The sequence below is a fragment of the Drosophila persimilis genome, unplaced genomic scaffold, assembly GCF_003286085.1.
Source record: "Drosophila persimilis strain 14011-0111.01,24,50 unplaced genomic scaffold, DperRS2 tig00000000-arrow-pilon, whole genome shotgun sequence".
NCBI classification, from domain to species: Eukaryota; Metazoa; Arthropoda; class Insecta; order Diptera; family Drosophilidae; genus Drosophila; species Drosophila persimilis.
In genome coordinates, this window is record NW_020825288.1 from 9,666,592 (window position 1) to 9,683,461 (window position 16,870).

Genomic DNA, 16,870 nt, shown 5'->3' on the forward strand with positions numbered 1-16,870 from the left:
CTCTCTTTCTTCCTTTTGCTACACTCAAAATTCTTGAAGCTGCCGGCAGACGCCGGTCGGCTCTGGGGCGTGGCATGACGACATCTTGAATGGTTATTGCCGCTGACTTATTGGGGCATGGCATTGATTTTTTCCCTTTGTTGCCCGCCTTTGTGGGGCACAGTTGTAGGAAGTAAACATTTTCGGTGCTTTCAATTTATTAAAAGGCGCGTCAGGCAGCCATAAAAAGGTCAATGATTATTATGTTTTCCATGCGAAATACCAGGAGTGCTCCCACTCCCAGCCACCTAGCCACCCAGCAGACAGTGGCCAAAAATAGAGACAGCTCCATGCTACATGGAGTACGGAGTACGGAGCCATCATCCACGGGACATGGCAATTTGTTTGGATTGGCATTGAGGCGGTTCTGAAGTGGCTGCCTCGCCTCGTCTCGCCTCGTCTCGCCTCGCATCGTCTCGATTTTGATGGCATTTTTGTGGTGCTTCGTTCAGGTTCAAAGCGACCCCGTGCCCGTTGCCATAGACTGCACTGATTGGCCCTAATAGTTAGCATCGAGAAGCAGAAATTTAAACTTCTGTCCGGCTCTGTTGGGTCTTGGTCTGCTGGCAGTTTAATTCACATTCCGAATTGGTTGCCATTTGCCTCTCGTTCGCCTTTCCTGCCATAAATCAACATTTAACACAGCCTGAATATCCGCTCTTGTTTGCCCACCATTTTCCATTTCCATTTTTCCATTTTGGCATTTTCCTTTTTGCTCCATGTTTCGCCAAAAGCCTACTTTGTAGCGCTTAAACTGCAATTAAAAACATTAAATGTGCGCATAATTAAAAACGTTGCCCTCTTTATGACACATTAACATATTTGCATATAGTATTTTTAAAACTATAACCGCCGCCATCATATCCCCTTCTTATCCGATCTCCTTTTTGATGTATTTAATAATGCCCGACAATAGCAGGCGATTAACCGGGGAGCCCGCGCCTCTGCGCCCCTGGAACGGCAGCAAGCATTTGCTCTTTTGGGGCCCATGTCCAAAAGGCCAACGGCCAACATGATGACCATGTTACATTTGCATTCCAAAGGCTACGGCTGCGGCCCCCCTCCCAGAGTTTCGTTGTCCAACTGCCATCTAATTCGGATTTGGCATTGTGCGTTGTTGCAGCAGGCGGTTGGGGCTGGGGCTGGGGCTGGGTTTAGATACGGGTATGATATCCGAGAGATGCATTCATTAGACGCATTCGCTTTCGCATTCGGTGCATTCGATTACAGCATGCGTATAATTGTCCAACCCCAATCAAAGCGCAATCGTGCCCCAGCCAGCGGCCAAATCGATTAACATGCCAAGGCATTGTCTGAGATACATTCGCACGGGGACGCTTCGTCGTTACACATTATGGCCATTATCCCTGCCGCAAATGCCTGACCCATTGGCCTGGCAGGCAACTAATCATCCCAGGGTTATACTTGGGGCACATTCTTGTACGCGTATCCATAATCATTGATTGGAAAAAGCGTCGAAAGGTTTCATTTACAGGGCAATGTTTACGAGTTTGTGCATTAAGCGAAAAAACCTAAACCCAACCGTTTTTTCCTTCCAAAATTGTTTGATTTTTAATCAAATTTCAATTAAACTTGCCATAAAAGTTTTGATTTATTTCAAAATGGATCTAGATAAAGCAGTCTATATCTATTTCTGGTTCTTAAAACGTTTGTTTTCCCAGTGTAGTCGTGGCGGGGCACAAATTAAATTGCATTAGAAATGTCTTTAATTGACACCAAGGTAACGCATAAATTTCAATTGGGGCTCCTCCATGTGTGACAAAGATACAGAAGCACCCAGAGAAAGAGAGAGAAAGATAGCTGGATGGAAAGAGTGGGACTGCCTACGAGAAGCCGGAAATTGTGAGTGTTCTATGGAGGGGGGTGACACGGGGGAAGTGCAGATACGGCCGCACTCGGCATGTGCGAGAGAATTATTATCTTGTACTTGGCCATGTCAAAGAAAATTTGCATTTTTCGGTCTGACAAAGGGCGGCAAACAGCAGCCGGGGCAACCAAGGCATCGGAGAGGCAGGAGAGAGGTGTGGCTGGCAGTAGCCGACATGGCTCTCTGCGGTGCAATGTCAACGTGTTCGTCGTGCTCGGCGCTACCAATACCAAATTGTCTGCCACAATAGACTGACAAGGTGCTAGATTGCACGACCGTCCTTATGGGCATGGGTGTCCTTCTGGAGGCTCTGTGTGTTCTAAAATAGAGCAACAATGTGCATTGACAATGAGATGAGAGCTGCCAGCAAATGTGACACAGATACAAACTTTTAAATGCACAGGGAAAAGCAATTGCAGGCCAATGAGTGAGTGTGGCATTTAGGCTGTAACCAGGTCTATGCAGAGTGTAATAATTTCTATTATATCTGTCTAATTAATACATATTATACCACGTAATCCCAATACACTCCTTTCTCGGGAAACTCATTAGTTGAGCGCTCTAAGCGCTAGTCCCTGAGGATAATTTAGCGTTTAGCCCAGGAATATGGCCTTGAATCAACCGTAACGCAGAATTTCATTCATTTATAGCTCTCAGGCGCAACAACATAACAACATGCCACACCCATTCCATTCCATTCCATTCCACTCCCGTGTTACCTCAGCCGCCAATCCTCACATATAATTGTGCGGTTTCTCAGCAATTTTTATGTGTTTTAATTTTCATTGGAGCACTAAAAACATGTCAGCGTCGTCAATGTCAGTCAGACCCCATCTGGTCTCCCTCTTCAAGGGGGAAGTAAGCAATCCGGAGCAACACGGAGAGGTGGGGAGCACCAACAAGAGTCTGAAGAGGCTAATAAACACTTATATAAAATTCTCGAATCGCACGTGTTGCGTTTGTCAAGGGGTTGCTGCTGTGGCTGCCACGACATGGAGACATACAATACAATAAAACTGCTAAGTGCATGGGCATGTTGTGCCATATAGCTCCATCTAGCTTCTGTACGTATTAATCGAGGTGTGCTGCATGCTGCAGGCCATAAAATCCAAGTGGAGAAGTGTGTGGAGGATCAGGGAAAAGGGCAGTGGCAGTGGCAGTGGCATCGATAAGCTGCCAGAAACAGTGCAACGCGTGTGCCACATAAAAATGGCATTTTGACATGGCCACCGAGTGGTCCCGTAAAGAGGGTGAGGGCCAGCGGAGCTAATGAGCATTATGAATGCTTTCCCTGATGTCATTGCACTTGAGTTGATCTACTTACTCGGTACTGGGAGGGCTACAGGGTATATTGTATTCGTTTATTGTAGGTGACGTACATAAAACTGAGGCTAGCCTTCAGCAGTCGAGGATATATGACTATGAGAGTTTAGTTTGATAGTTTTTACTATCAACTACTACAGTCGACTATATCGTCTATATCCTGTGCCTCATGCAGTCCACTTAATGGACAGCGGCCTTCAGACCTCACCCCCTGCTCCTGCCCAGCCGGGAATCCTTACAAAACGCTGCAATGAAAGGCAAGAAAATGGTCTGTGTGTTGCTTGAACGCCTGCCAATCCAGGGGTAGCAAAAAGTAATTGAAACTTAAATAAACAGAGTGCTGGAGCAGCGACCGCAGGGCCGAGTGCAAACAGTTGCAAAAAACCGAAACAGAAACAGTAACGGAACGGGTTAAGTGGCCGCATCCTCAACTCCGGCTTCACAGCCGGCCGGGAGTTGCATGCAGCATGCAGCATGAATGAGGCCACATACACACGGAGCAGAGCGGAGCGGAGCGGAGCGGAGATCGACATGCTCATTCAGGCTCAAGTGCCTGCCACTTGTGCACAGCCTCATTAGCACAAACAAAAAATTTGCACTCACAAAGAGCCCGTTTTGTTCTTGTCATTATTATTATGCTCGTTTTTTTTTGTGCTTGGATTTCTGCTACTCCTTTTTTCTGCTACTGTTTTTGATGATTTGATATTGTTTATCATATTTGCTTTGGCTTTGTATAGGATAGGGATAGGGCTAGGGCTGCACTTCCTGTCGACAGCGGCAGGCTGGCAACATTGTCCATAGGGCGGGCGGGCGGTCGTTGGCAGCATGTTGCCAGGCTTCCCGAACATGTTGCTTCCAGAACATTTTCCAGCGCGCTAATTTTGGAAATGCTCGTTCTCGTTCCCGGTCCCGTTCTCGTGTCTTGTTTTCGGGGTGGGTGTGTTCTTGCGGCTGTCCTCCGCTGTCGAGCCTTGATGAGTTTTCATTCGTTTGTCAACTTGTCGTAGGCACGGATTGTTCTCTGTTGTAGGGTCCCGTCTTTGTCTCTGTCTCTTCTCTCCGGTTCGGTTCGGTTCGTTTCGGTCCGTGTTTAGACGGCTTCGGGATTGCTGCCGGGGTCTTGTTTACACGCCAAATAACGCGTCTTTGCGGTAGCGTTCGCGACCGTGACAGCTGTGGATCATTTTGAGATTTGAGATTTGAGAGGGCCATGCATTTTGAGAGCTGTTTAATTATACAACAACTAAACATTGTTTATTATTCGTTCCGCCTTGCAGCTCACATCCGGCAACAGCAGCTGGACCCACACACACAGTACTATCCAGCCATTTATGAGAGTGCGAACTGAAAGAAATTACTCTAGCCAAATGGATTTCGTCTAAACGAATCGCAAAAAAATAAAGCAAGACCGATAATTAAAAGGCGGAAATCGAAATGAATAAACAATCGATTGATTGTCGGCAAAATGTGCAAATCCGTGGAGTGCAAATCAAAAGCAAACTCGAGTGAAAGTGAAAAATTGAGGCCCCAAGAAAATTATTAATTACCGCAGTGCTTGTTAGCGGAACATAGCCCAAGAGGCAGACATTTTGTTTATGAGCCAATTTGCCAGCCCCACCCAAGCCCCGTCAAACTGAAGCGAGGAGAGACATCTACAATTTGCATATTCCACAGCATCCCACTCCCAGTCGAACCCCACAACCACTACCCCTTATATCCGTACATACACACGTACAGAACAGACAGCGCGGCGTGTGAAGCTGAAGTGTTTATTAAATAGTCTTCCCGCAAATGTTGGGCGTCTTCTGAGCGAAAGACAGTGCCTGCCCCCTCCACCGCCAGCTCACGAGTTACTCCCCATCATGTTGGAGCTGCAACTGCGCAAAGATTTGTCAGCGGACTCGGCCGATATCCACAAAATGAGACACCAGAAGGCATTGGATACGGCCCATAGACAGCACCGCCGGAGACGCGAGCCAAACTACGGGGCCTTCCAGACGCGTCTCTGCCTTGTGCTGCTCGCCGTCCTGCTGTTGAGCATGGGTAAGTCGAAACGCTGTTTAGTCTTAAGTTTAAAATAGTGTTTACTCAGACACATCAAAGTCGAATATTGGAAAGCCATCTTCAGTGAGAATAACATTGTTTCTTGCTACAAGGCCAATATATTTTTCCAGCCATCAAAGTTTTTTAAATATTTTCCGCTCATAGCTGAAACAAATTTCAAATCATCAAGCACGATCTTAGACCCTTGACTGCCGACACACATTTTAAGAGTTTCATTTGTACAATTTAATGAAGTATATTTGTCTGGCTTCCTACCCCCACTCCGGACCTGTCATCCCTTTTCAAGTAGTATCTGGGCATCTGGGAGCATGGGAGGCAGGGACAATGTCAACCACAATCACATTGCCTGGCCCTATTCCACCAACACTCGAGCCCTTAACTCAATTGACTGCTCCACTTTTTGCCAAAGTCCGCTGGCAGAGTCAAAGCCACCATCACTACTGTGGCTGCTCAATTAAATGCCTGGAGTGTGTCCGCCAGATTCCCAGCCAGCGGAAAACTTTCAGCAGCTCGAAACTCCAGCGCCAACTCCAATAAAAATCGAATAGCAGCCGGCCCGGAGGGGTGTGAGTGATACTCACACACCCTTTGAGATAGATACAGACAATCGATACTTGAAATACTTGGTGGGGGCGGCACAGAAAATGACAGTCGAAACAACACTTTGGCATAATAAAATACAAATAAAAGGGGCACAAGAGCAGCCACACAGATCCGACGCCAATTGATTGACGAAGTGGCAAAGATCTACTTGAGAGCGATGGCGGAACGGAGTGGCGAGAGGAGCAATAAAAAGGATTGACAGCCCGAGGCGGTCGGTCGGCGGTATCTAAGCGGTGGAGAGGTGTCAGGCGCACGGACAGACAGGGGACAGCCACTCGAATGCCTGTCAATGACAATCAGCAACGGAATCAGATTCCGTACACTCACTTCTAAATGCCTGTCGCCCGATGGTGACAAGAGGAGCCGTAGCCGGGAGTCGCATTCGAGGCTGGAGCTGTAGCCGGAGCGCTAATGCTGATGCTGAACGCTTGTAAAAAGTTTTTAATGACGCTCCCTCCTGCCGTTTCGTTGCCCGTTCTGATTCGAACAGAACCATTCCATTCCATTCCGTATCCACATTTGCCAAAGCAAATCTGTGTCAGGCTGTTGCTTCATTACTCCAGCTCCAGTGTCGACGTGGCCGCTAATGAACAGCTTAAGCAGCAACCCGTCCAAATGTGCATCGCATTTCAATGGGAGCCGAGCCCCAGCCCCAGCCCCGGCCCCAGCCCGGCCATTGAAGTGCATTTTTCGGCTATCGCGGAGCTGGGGAATTGAATGGGGGAGAGATTTGTGTGCCGTGATCCGTGACTTGTTCGGAAATGTTGTTGCGTTGGGTCTTTGGCACTCAGGGTATTGTGAAGATTTGCAGAGCGCCCCAGTGCACTGGGGTGTCGAGGAGGAGGGGAGTGTATCGCCACTGCTTTATTAGATGGAGGTGCGGGCCCGGGCTCCTCTAATGGATGGGGGTTAATGGGTTAGGGTTAGGGTTAGCAGCAAAGTGGTGTATTTGTAAAAGTGAATTAGAACTTCAAATGGGCATCAATTGTGGTGATGTATGGCTGAGTGGGGCAATAACTATTCCCCAAGGAACTCTCTAGAGTAGGCCCATAAATCACGATCCAAAGAGTGATTCGGATTAGTTATAGATTTCATTTGATTCGATTATAGAGTTTATTAGTTCACTGACTGCATAACAACTTTTATTCGTCAATTACGAACTGCACTGAATCTGCATAGTCCCTGGCCCTGGCCATATTTCCATAAAATCCGGTGGACAATGCCGCGATCTATTTATAATCAATTTCGCCATATAGGGAAATGCGATTCAACCATAATTTTGAAATGCATTCGAATACATGAACTAAAAACGCGTTTTGCTCTGCCCAAATCAATTTCATGGATTCCCCCACCCAGAATGAGTGGAATATAAATGGCAGTACGGACAGGTTCCAGCGAGAGCGACGACTGGTAGATACCCACTAATTAGATTTATTTATACCATCAATATTCCCTACTGCCATTGTTTCAACAGCTGCCTGTGGAATTTTGTGAATAATTCAATTGGCAAATCCATCGATTTCCCTGCTAAAACATGTTTTTAGAACATGAATAAGTACATATGTATATCCTTATCCTCAGCGATAAAATGGGTACTAAACAGCGATACAAGTTTCTCGTTTTATCATTGAAATATTAATTGAAAAATAATATTGACAAGCGGCAAACAAATTACAAATAAAATATGTAAATTTTCTTGCGGTTCTCCGCTGTGTAAATTCGGCCTGTGGCACATGCAGTGGCATTTCAAAACCAATGCGGCACGGGCCGGTGGGCAGGCGATGCAACATTTTTCGATTGCCAAACAAATTATGCCAGTCATGCAAAAATTGCATAAAGGTAAATAGTTCGAAGCTAGTGACAGGGGGGGAGCGGCGCAAATAGTCGTACAGATGGTGCTCTGGTTTGGGTCTTGGGGCAAGCTTAGCCACCGCGTTTTGTGTTTGTATATTATTAATGCAATTTGTAATTATTTGTTGCCTGCACACAGATACAGCACACGCGTACACCCAGATCTGTATCTCTGTTTGTTTGTTTTCTCGAATTTGGGTTTGTTTATTTGTTTGCCTTTGCCTTTGCCATAAAACGCAATTATCGCGCACAAAGAACAAAGCATAGTGCAAGCGAGACGCAGCCAGGGGTCACAGTCTCCCCTCCGCCACACTACGTACTGCAACCGGAATCTGCCCCCACTTCGACTGCTTCACTACCAGAGTCCCCACTTGGGGAGTTTCGGAAAAGCTGCAAAAGTTGTCGCCGGCATCAGAGCCGGCATCATTTTCGTAATTCGCATTTCGCATTTTCGCATTTGCGTTCCCATAATTAACTTATTTTGTACATTAGCAACAGATTTTGTTTATTAACGCATGTGCGCTTGCTCTCTCAGTAATGCGATCCCGCCCCATTCTGCGCCATCCAGGCCCAACCCAGGAGCGGCTTTAATGTGTGCGGGGCAAGGGACAATGGGGCGCATACTTATCTTTTGGCATTGCGAAGCGAGTTTATTTGTTTTGTGCCTGTGGTTGCCTGACTGGGTGGCTGGTTGGTGGCTTGGGTGGTGTTTTGTGCGGCTGCTGTCGCATAATTTATTTATCATTAGCAAAATTTGGCAAGCATTGGTATGCTCCTCTTCCCGCCGACTGCCACAAGAAGTTACCGCCGCTGCTGAAAGTGTCTGTGTATTTGGCTAAATAGTTGAAATAATTAGGCTCATTAGAACTTTTGTAGGTTTCTGGCCGGGCTACAGCTCGAGTGCTCCCATTGAGTGTTGCCTTGATTGACAAGTGCAAATTGGTATTAATGCCAGAGTACTTGGAGCTGGTAAAGTATTCCGCAAGAAGCGGAGGGAGAACAAAGGAGATATTAAGTCTTTAAATTGATGTAATCTGGTAATCATCGGAAAAGTTTGCCAGTTCAGAGTCGGAGCCATTTTCTGCCATACGAAGTATGGATAATTCTAATTCTCTATAATCTAAAATAGTTTATTGGCATACAATTAAGCTTCTAGTGGAAAAATTATATTTTAATTAAAAACTAGTCTCGTACAAATGCATAATTAGGAAAAACTGATTAATCCGAGTGTTATTTTTTGCCCGTTTCCAATCAATTGGAGCGTCAAGCTACTCTGCCATATTTTTTGCGAATTCAACCAAATATTTGGCGGCTGGTAACGAAATTTTCTGATATTTAAACTCCATCTGGCAATGGTTCACGTTTAATTAAGCAACGTTGCCAAAAAATATCTAGGACAAATCACAGCGACAAAATCGCAACCATCGGACGAAAAATTTCGTTGCTTTTGTTTTAGTTTTGTTTGTTGTTTGTTTTGTTGTTTTTTCGTGTTGGTTTTTGTTGACTGCCAGGACCAGGACCCCTGCCACTCCTCCAAATAACAGGAACTTGTTGTTTTGCAGAGTCCGAGTGGAAACTGTGTGCGAAGTGCAACAGCCGCAACAAAAACGACATAAACTTTTAACAATTGCAAAACCAAATAAACAAAACGGAGCGGAGGGCCGAACAAAAAGAAAACACTGAAAACGGCTGCGGGCTATAAATCTGCAATGACTGTGGGGTTCCTGGTGTACGCTATGGGGGTAGGTGGAGCAACAGCAAAAGCAGCAGCAAGGGCGTTTGCATAAACCCATTTACACATACAAAGGCAAACAGCCGCACACAGATACAGATACACTTGCAGATACAGCCACACACACGTGGTGGGATGTGCAGACAGAGCAGAGCGCCTGCTGCGTAAATAACTAATAAGGCTCGAGGATAAATTTCAAGTGCAATTTGGTGAGTATCGTAACCAAATACAATGCTACGAGCACAACATGCAGCAAACAATAAGGAATCATGTTGCGAACGAAGTCCTGGATACCCTTTCCAAAAGAATATTGCTTTGATATCGGTAGATACTCTCCTTCGGTCCAACTGAGGAGAGAGTATATAAACTGAGGTCTATCGAATTTTAAAGGAATATATGTACATGAAAATCACAACACTCTGTGCCAGGGTATACAGTCGCCCGATGAACTGGGAAACAGGATCAGGACAGAGACAGAGGAAAAACTAGCACAAAAGTTAAGCGTGGCAAATATACGAGTATCTCTGCGTTTTGTGTGCGGCACGTTTCTATGACTTAATTAAAATTATGAATGTTTTTGCCGCTGCTGCAACATGCCAGAGATGTGTGGCATGACCAAAAACCAGCCAGGCCGGGCTAGGGGAGCGGGCGAACGGGCGACAGTCAGGATGTCCATGGCAAATGCGCTTTTTGCCATCGAGAAGAACAAACAAACATATAGTAGCATCAATTTATGCATAAATCACATGGCACAAAAACCATGCCAAATTGTAAACATAAAACGAAATGGATATTCCTGCCACCACCCCCGCATTCGCCAATCCCCAGCAGCCCGCAGAGGCACCTCTTGGCCCATTGGCACCACATTTGTGCGGGGTCTGTCGCTGTGCCTGTGCCAGTGCCTGTGTCGAGAAATGCAGTTACCAAAAATGAAATTTCCGAATGTCATTGTCGCTTATCGTCCGCTGTCCCGCTTTGCTCTGGCCCACCCTCTCCATTCGCCGTATTTTCATTTAAAACAGGGCTCAGATTAATTTTCTAATCAAACACAATTTTGCGGATTGGTCGAGTCCAGTGCTGTCCTACCAGACCAAATTCCATTCGAGTGCAGTTGCAAATGGATCTGCGATAGGAAAATATCCACCATCGACTGCTAATTAGTTAGCTTTTAAGTTACACATCTATCGGGTCCACTCGCAGATCATCTGGCCGCAAGAGCCAACTAAAAAAAAATGCAATACCTTTGGCCTCCAGTCATGGCAGGTGATTGCTTTGCTGGCTGCCATCTCCCAGAAACGATTGCCAGCGACTTGTTGAAGGACTGGACAAACTGTTGGATCCCAAAATTGATACCACCAGAGTGATGAAAAAACGCACAATTTAAAAAATTCCGAGGTATGGAAGAAAAAACTCCCACAAAAGAGAAGAAAACAATCGAACTTGCGGGAGTTCGACTTACCAAAAATAAAAATGGAAACTATTTTTTATGGAACGAATCGGCAGTACCTTATAATTGTTTATTTTAGTTGAATGGACAGGAAATACAAACAAATAAAAGGGTTAAATCGTATTTAGATTTCTCAGCAGTGGAAGTATTGTGAAGCAGAAACTAAAGTGAAATCTGAGCATAAAAAAGGGGGGATCCTCGAACCTTTAGCTCAGCATAGGGTATCAAAATATTGCTTCTGCTCGTGGTAAAGCGACTCCCAGTTGAGTCTATGAATGGTATCTAAGCTGGCCACGGCCTGCAGCGGACGTCGGGCAATGGGCAACGGGCAATGGGCAAATGGCAACGGCAACGGCAACGGATAGCACAAACGGTCAAAAGTTCCATTAGTGTCAGGCCATGAATGCTATTTACAAGCAGTTCGCGATGCGGCATGCGAGATAAGCGCTTCACCGCCGCGTCCCGCCCCGACTGGTGGGGCCAAATGGAAAAACTGAATGAAGTCGAAAAAAAAGCGAAGAAAATGAAAAAGAAAAAGAAAGAAGCACAGTCGGCGTGCACACAGAACGCAGCCATGGAAGGGGGGGGAAATAGAGAACTAAAAATCCATTCGGCATCGATGCTGGTGCCGAGATAACAAAATGTTTGCTGCCCTGCCTCAATTGAGTCGTCGTTTTCGTTCACGTTGCGTATACGCCAAGTGAGCAGAGCAGAGCAGACTCGGGCAGCGGAAAAGATGAGAAAAAAAACATACACACAAGCTGAGTAAATACATGCAAGCAAATTTGTATCTGTGTGTGTGCGTGGGGGCAGAGTTGAGAGCAAATGAAAATTGGCAAATAGCAAAAGGCGGAATAACTAACTAAGCAACCAAGCCAGAGCCGAGCCAGAACCTGAGCCAGAGCCTGAGCCAGAACCAGACTTATATGCACTGCAATGTCACCAGCATAAAATAAAAATACTCCTGCTAATACGAACACACACAGATACACAGATCCACTGATACACAGATACACACATGCATACCTATATTTTTAGCAGTGACTGTTTGCCTTGGCGCTGCTCACCCCGGCTGCTCGTCTGCACCATACTCGTATTTGCACTGTTATCCTTTTTGTTTTATTTGCTTAGCGCTTCTGTGCAAAGAAAGAAATAACGAAAGACTATCATGAGACTAAGGACTGCCAGCGAGCAGGAGCACGGCTACAATCCTGGTGTCCTGGAGCAGGCAGAGGCGGCGTTTTGGCACACCATCACCATCATCATCATCCACTCGCAGGGCACTCGAGCACTCCAACACTCCAGCATTCTAGCACTCCGGCACACCAGCCCTCGGCAACCAACACTCGGATTAATGTTTGTTATTATTTTTTCATTTATCGCATATATTCTTATTGTTTGTCCTGTCCGTTGTCTGTTTGTCCAAAGGAGACAAGGGCAAGGGCTGAGGGCTCCACTTGTTATACTCTGTTCTTGCTCCTTCGGGTAGTCTCTCGGGTTTGTCGGGATTTTGTTTTTATAAACCAGTGCCGAGTGACACAGGCGTTGTCCTCGGAGTGTTCCGTGCAGCCTGTCCCCAATTCCAGCCAAAAAAATATTAATTAAATATATATGTACATTGTTCTGGTAATTAAACCTTTGAACGGTTACATCGTGTATTATCTAACGATTAGTAGAACACGAAATTTAAATTATTTCACTTTTTTCAATTGGCAATTTTTTTAAAATTATTTGATTGGTCATTTGATTAACTTACACATAATTAATTTATAATTGAATTTAACCATCATGCAATTAGCAAATGAAAATTGTGAAAATCCGAATCAAAACCGAATTTAATAATCCCCGCCCGCCCCTTTGGGCCGTCCAGCCAAACAGCCAAACAGCCAAATGAGCGCCGCCATAACACACAACAAATTACTCTTCGCGTTTCCATAATCAGCATTTTTCATTTCCTTCGGTGAGGTGTGTGCGGCTTAGTCCACGCCCCGGACCGATGGAATTTTAACTAAATTATGTTGGCGTGCTCTTTGGGCTCTTTGTTTATGCTGATGCCCTCTGGACACGACACGAACGGGTTATGCTTGCGGTGGGGCGTGGTGTGGTGTGGGCTAGGGTTGGGCCCACAGCGTGGGGTGTTGAGCTGTGACAAAGGAAAGAAGAGCTACCCCTAGCTTTGGTAGGCTCTTACTACATTCGAATACCCTTTAAGCGGAACAATTTCAGAAATTAAACAGTTTTTAATGAAGTTCTCGACTTTGTATTCCTAAAGAGCATTGTAAAAAGATTTACAATCTCCATATCCTAGTGGTAACGATTTCTACTTAAATAGACCGGCAACAAAATGAAGTGCATGATCAAGGGGGAAACATTTCGGCTTTTTGATAACACCCGCTTCAAGGGTGCAAATAGCAGAATAACAAATTTTGGTGGGTATCCATATCCACTTCCAGTGAAGCATAACTTCCAGAAGAGCCGCCAGTAACTGTAGACCGTAACTGGCAGTTTGTGTTTCATTAGAAACGTTTCGTTTTTTCTTTTCTGCTCCCAGACCCTTCCTTATTGCACTTTTTGCTGGACTTTTTTCCACACATACACAGGAGGGCATGCTTGAATGTATGCTTTTTTCGGTCCGGTCCGGTCCGGTCCTTTTCTGGCCGGCCCTGGTATTAGTTTAGTGTTGGGCGTGTGCGGGCTTTTGATTTATGGTTTCGAATTGTGCGAGCTGCGTTTTTTATGTTAATTAAATTGCTTTGGCTTTCGAATGAACCGAACCTCTCGGAAGTTGGGCTGGGCTGTGGCTACGGCTATGGATGGGGCTGTTGAAGTGCATGTTAGCCGATGCTTGACTAAGTGCACTTGGGCACTGCAACTTTGCCAGACCCAGCCCCGGCCACAATCAAACCGACCCCAAACCAGTCTTGTACTCCGGGGCCGGGGTCTGAGCAAATGAACTGCTGCTGCGTTGATTGTCACTGCTGGAGCCTGCTGACGGTTCTTAAATGCTGTTGACCCAGCAGGCAGACTGGCTGGGGCTGGTTATTAGAAATTCCATTATACATATGTATGTACGGCCTGCTTATGTGGGCTCTGTCAACACAAGCAGGCATCCCGGGCCCAGACAGGTGGGTCGTCATATGCGTTTCCCATTGCTTCATTTAGCCTGTAAGATTCCAGAGCCACTCCCTACTCATTTTCCACCGTGCTGTTTCTGTTTCAGTTTCTGTTTATGGTGAATGATAAATCTTTCAATGGGCTGCCTGGCAGCCAGGCAATGAGGGTGACGACGAGTGCACGGAGAGGTACAGAGAGGCACAGGCACAGGCACAGGCAAAGGCACGGGCACAGGCTCAAGGAGCTCCTGGTAAACATGCCAAGGAGAGCAGAATCAGCAGCAGCGGCGGCAACCTTAGCAATTTCCATTTCAAGTTGCAACAAATGCCTATTAAATACCGAAACAATACTCACCCACACGTGCACACAAGCACATTCAAACTCCCACACGCACGTCCATGAATGCACACAGATAGGAGCACGAGTATTACATGCCTGGTGCCCCGACATTTGTTTGCTTTCGGCTTGCCATACCCCCACCCAGAGAGAGAGACAGAGAGGGGGGCGGCATGGGAACATAAGCGACTCTACAAATTATTGGGCTGTGATAAATATGCCCACTCAGTTTTGGGGCTTGTTTGCTTTTGCTTTTGCTTTGTTGCCTGCTGCCTGTTGCTGGAGCCACGTTTTCAGGATTTCGGGGACCACTCCAAGGACTTTGCATCTAAACGGAGAAAACATTTGAGTACAAAATTCCAACTTCCCCGATTGTAATACAGTTTAAAGCGAGTACTAGAGTACCATTCGGTCAATTGGAGAAGTTCCACAATCCCAAAACCCCCAAACTGCCTCAGCGGCAAAGCACAAGCAAATTTTTGGTAACTTTTTCGAACTATCCAATGGATAGCCAACAAAAAATCGACCTCTCCCTGGGGGAGGGCAGCAAAAAATGGCATCTAACTTTTCAATTTAGTATCACTTGCGGTTTCGGCGAACGACGACCGATGTTTCCTCCGACCGAACAATTCCCGCAATGACGCACTCTGGCCAGAGATTGGAAAACAATAAACAAGGCGACTGCCGGGGGGTTGGGTGTTGGATTGGGGATGGTTGCTGCTGCTCTAAAAAGAAAGTGCGGTGAAAGGAGCGTGAAAAGTGTTTACTCTCCTGCTTCGGCCCCCCTCCTGGACAATGAGAGCGGTGCCCTGGGAGCACGACAGGAACATAGAAGCAAACAAGGAAGGAAGAAAGGAACGCTTGTCTAGGTATTCGAAACTGGAAATACCCTTACAGATCAATGTATCTACTTATATTATATAGTAATGTGTGCTTCCTGTATGCATGTATATCTCTACAAACATACCTACGGATGCATCAAATAATTATGTGCTCTCTGTGAACTTTGTTATCCTAGAAAAGGACTCGTAAAGCTCGTTATACCCTCTTTAAGGGCGCGTTTATAGTAGCAGGGGGCATTCGAGCTGCATTGATATTTAGTATGGGGGCAGGGCGAAGGAAAAACACTACTTCCTTTCCAGCTAGCCGGGCAACATCGGGAGCGAGCAGTGGAGCTCAAGCTCCCTTCTGTTTCATCTCTCTCTCTCTCTCTTTGTTGCCTGCCATGTAAACAAATCGCAGAAGGATAAGGACAAGGCACTTGTAAGCTGGCACTTAGCAAAATCGAACAAATATGTGACTTTTGCACAAACTTTTTACCTTTTCAACTACATCTTTGCCTTGCGAGCAGACTATAGTTCCGTTCCCTCGTGCCAGTGTGTGCCAGTGTGTGTGTGTGTGGATTTATAGACATTGTTTGGTTCTTATTGGAAGTTGTGCACCCGGCTGTGTGCTATGATTTCTTGCTGCACTCCAACCTAAACACTAACAAGCAAAGTTTTGCCAGCAATAAGCAAGTATTTGCGGTTGCATTTCGCTGCTACAACCCTTACCAGGCCCTGCTGTTGCCCTTGCCACACCTTCCACACCTGTCCCGGCTGCTCTGGGGATGCTCCGAGCTCGGGCTCGGGCTCGGGCTACATGCTGTGTGCAGTTTCAACTACACTTTCCAATTTTCAATTGGCAAACAAGCGGCATTTTCGATTTCAGTGTGCAAATATTTATGCGGGGATAGCAGGGCCGGACTTTAAGGTACTGCTTATGTCGAGCACTGGCATGGCCCAGGACCCGGGCAAGGACACTTTCGGCCAATTATGCTGGCAGGCCCCGCTGGTCATTAAGGTCAATGTGCAAAAATTCATTCTACAGCCTGCAAATGAAGTAAATGGGAAAGGTCAACTCGAGTGGCAGTGGCAAAGGCTGTGGCACTCATGGTATCATGGAAATCATACCAATTGCCCTCAGATTCCCTCAGTAACAGATATATCACCCGATATACGAGTCTGCGAACAACTCCCGAAGGTAATGAATTCCGCACAGACGGCATATAAAAAGATGAAAACAATTTCATTTTATTCGCCTCGCGAGAGATTTGCAAGGCTGCCGAATTCTTGCCTCATAAGTATTCCACAATCTCCATTCTACAGTTTACATGGGGACATCCATCCTTTCTCCATTGCCTCAGATGGGGGGCCGGCAAAGCCGCAAATTATGTGCCATTACTCTTAAGGGCACAGCCGCATGAAATGTGACCCAAATAAGATATAAAAAATTTTTGAGTGCCTTGTTAGGCTACGTTGGAAGCGCTGCAAATGCTTGTAAAACAGCGACATCACACCAGCGAGTGGGGGGCACGGAGGGACGGGACAGCTTCCGCTGCGGTGCCTTGAATAATGCTACGCATTTGTTGACAAACGACTCCGAAATGGGCGGCCGTAAAGTTGCCGGAAATTGGCGTTGATTGTTTGGTAAT

At 46.2% G+C, this 16,870-nt stretch overlaps 1 protein-coding gene across 1 annotated transcript in view; it reads left to right on the forward strand.

Annotated features, from left to right (window-relative positions):
• LOC6587610 overlaps positions 1-16,870 on the forward strand; it is a 45,863-nt gene that overhangs the window by 14,125 nt on the left and 14,868 nt on the right. The window contains exon 2 of the mRNA XM_002013071.2: positions 4,528-5,293. Coding sequence (XP_002013107.1) covers positions 5,113-5,293 — 181 coding nt within the window. The 5' untranslated portion in view covers positions 4,528-5,112. The remainder of the gene's footprint in view (positions 1-4,527; positions 5,294-16,870) is intronic.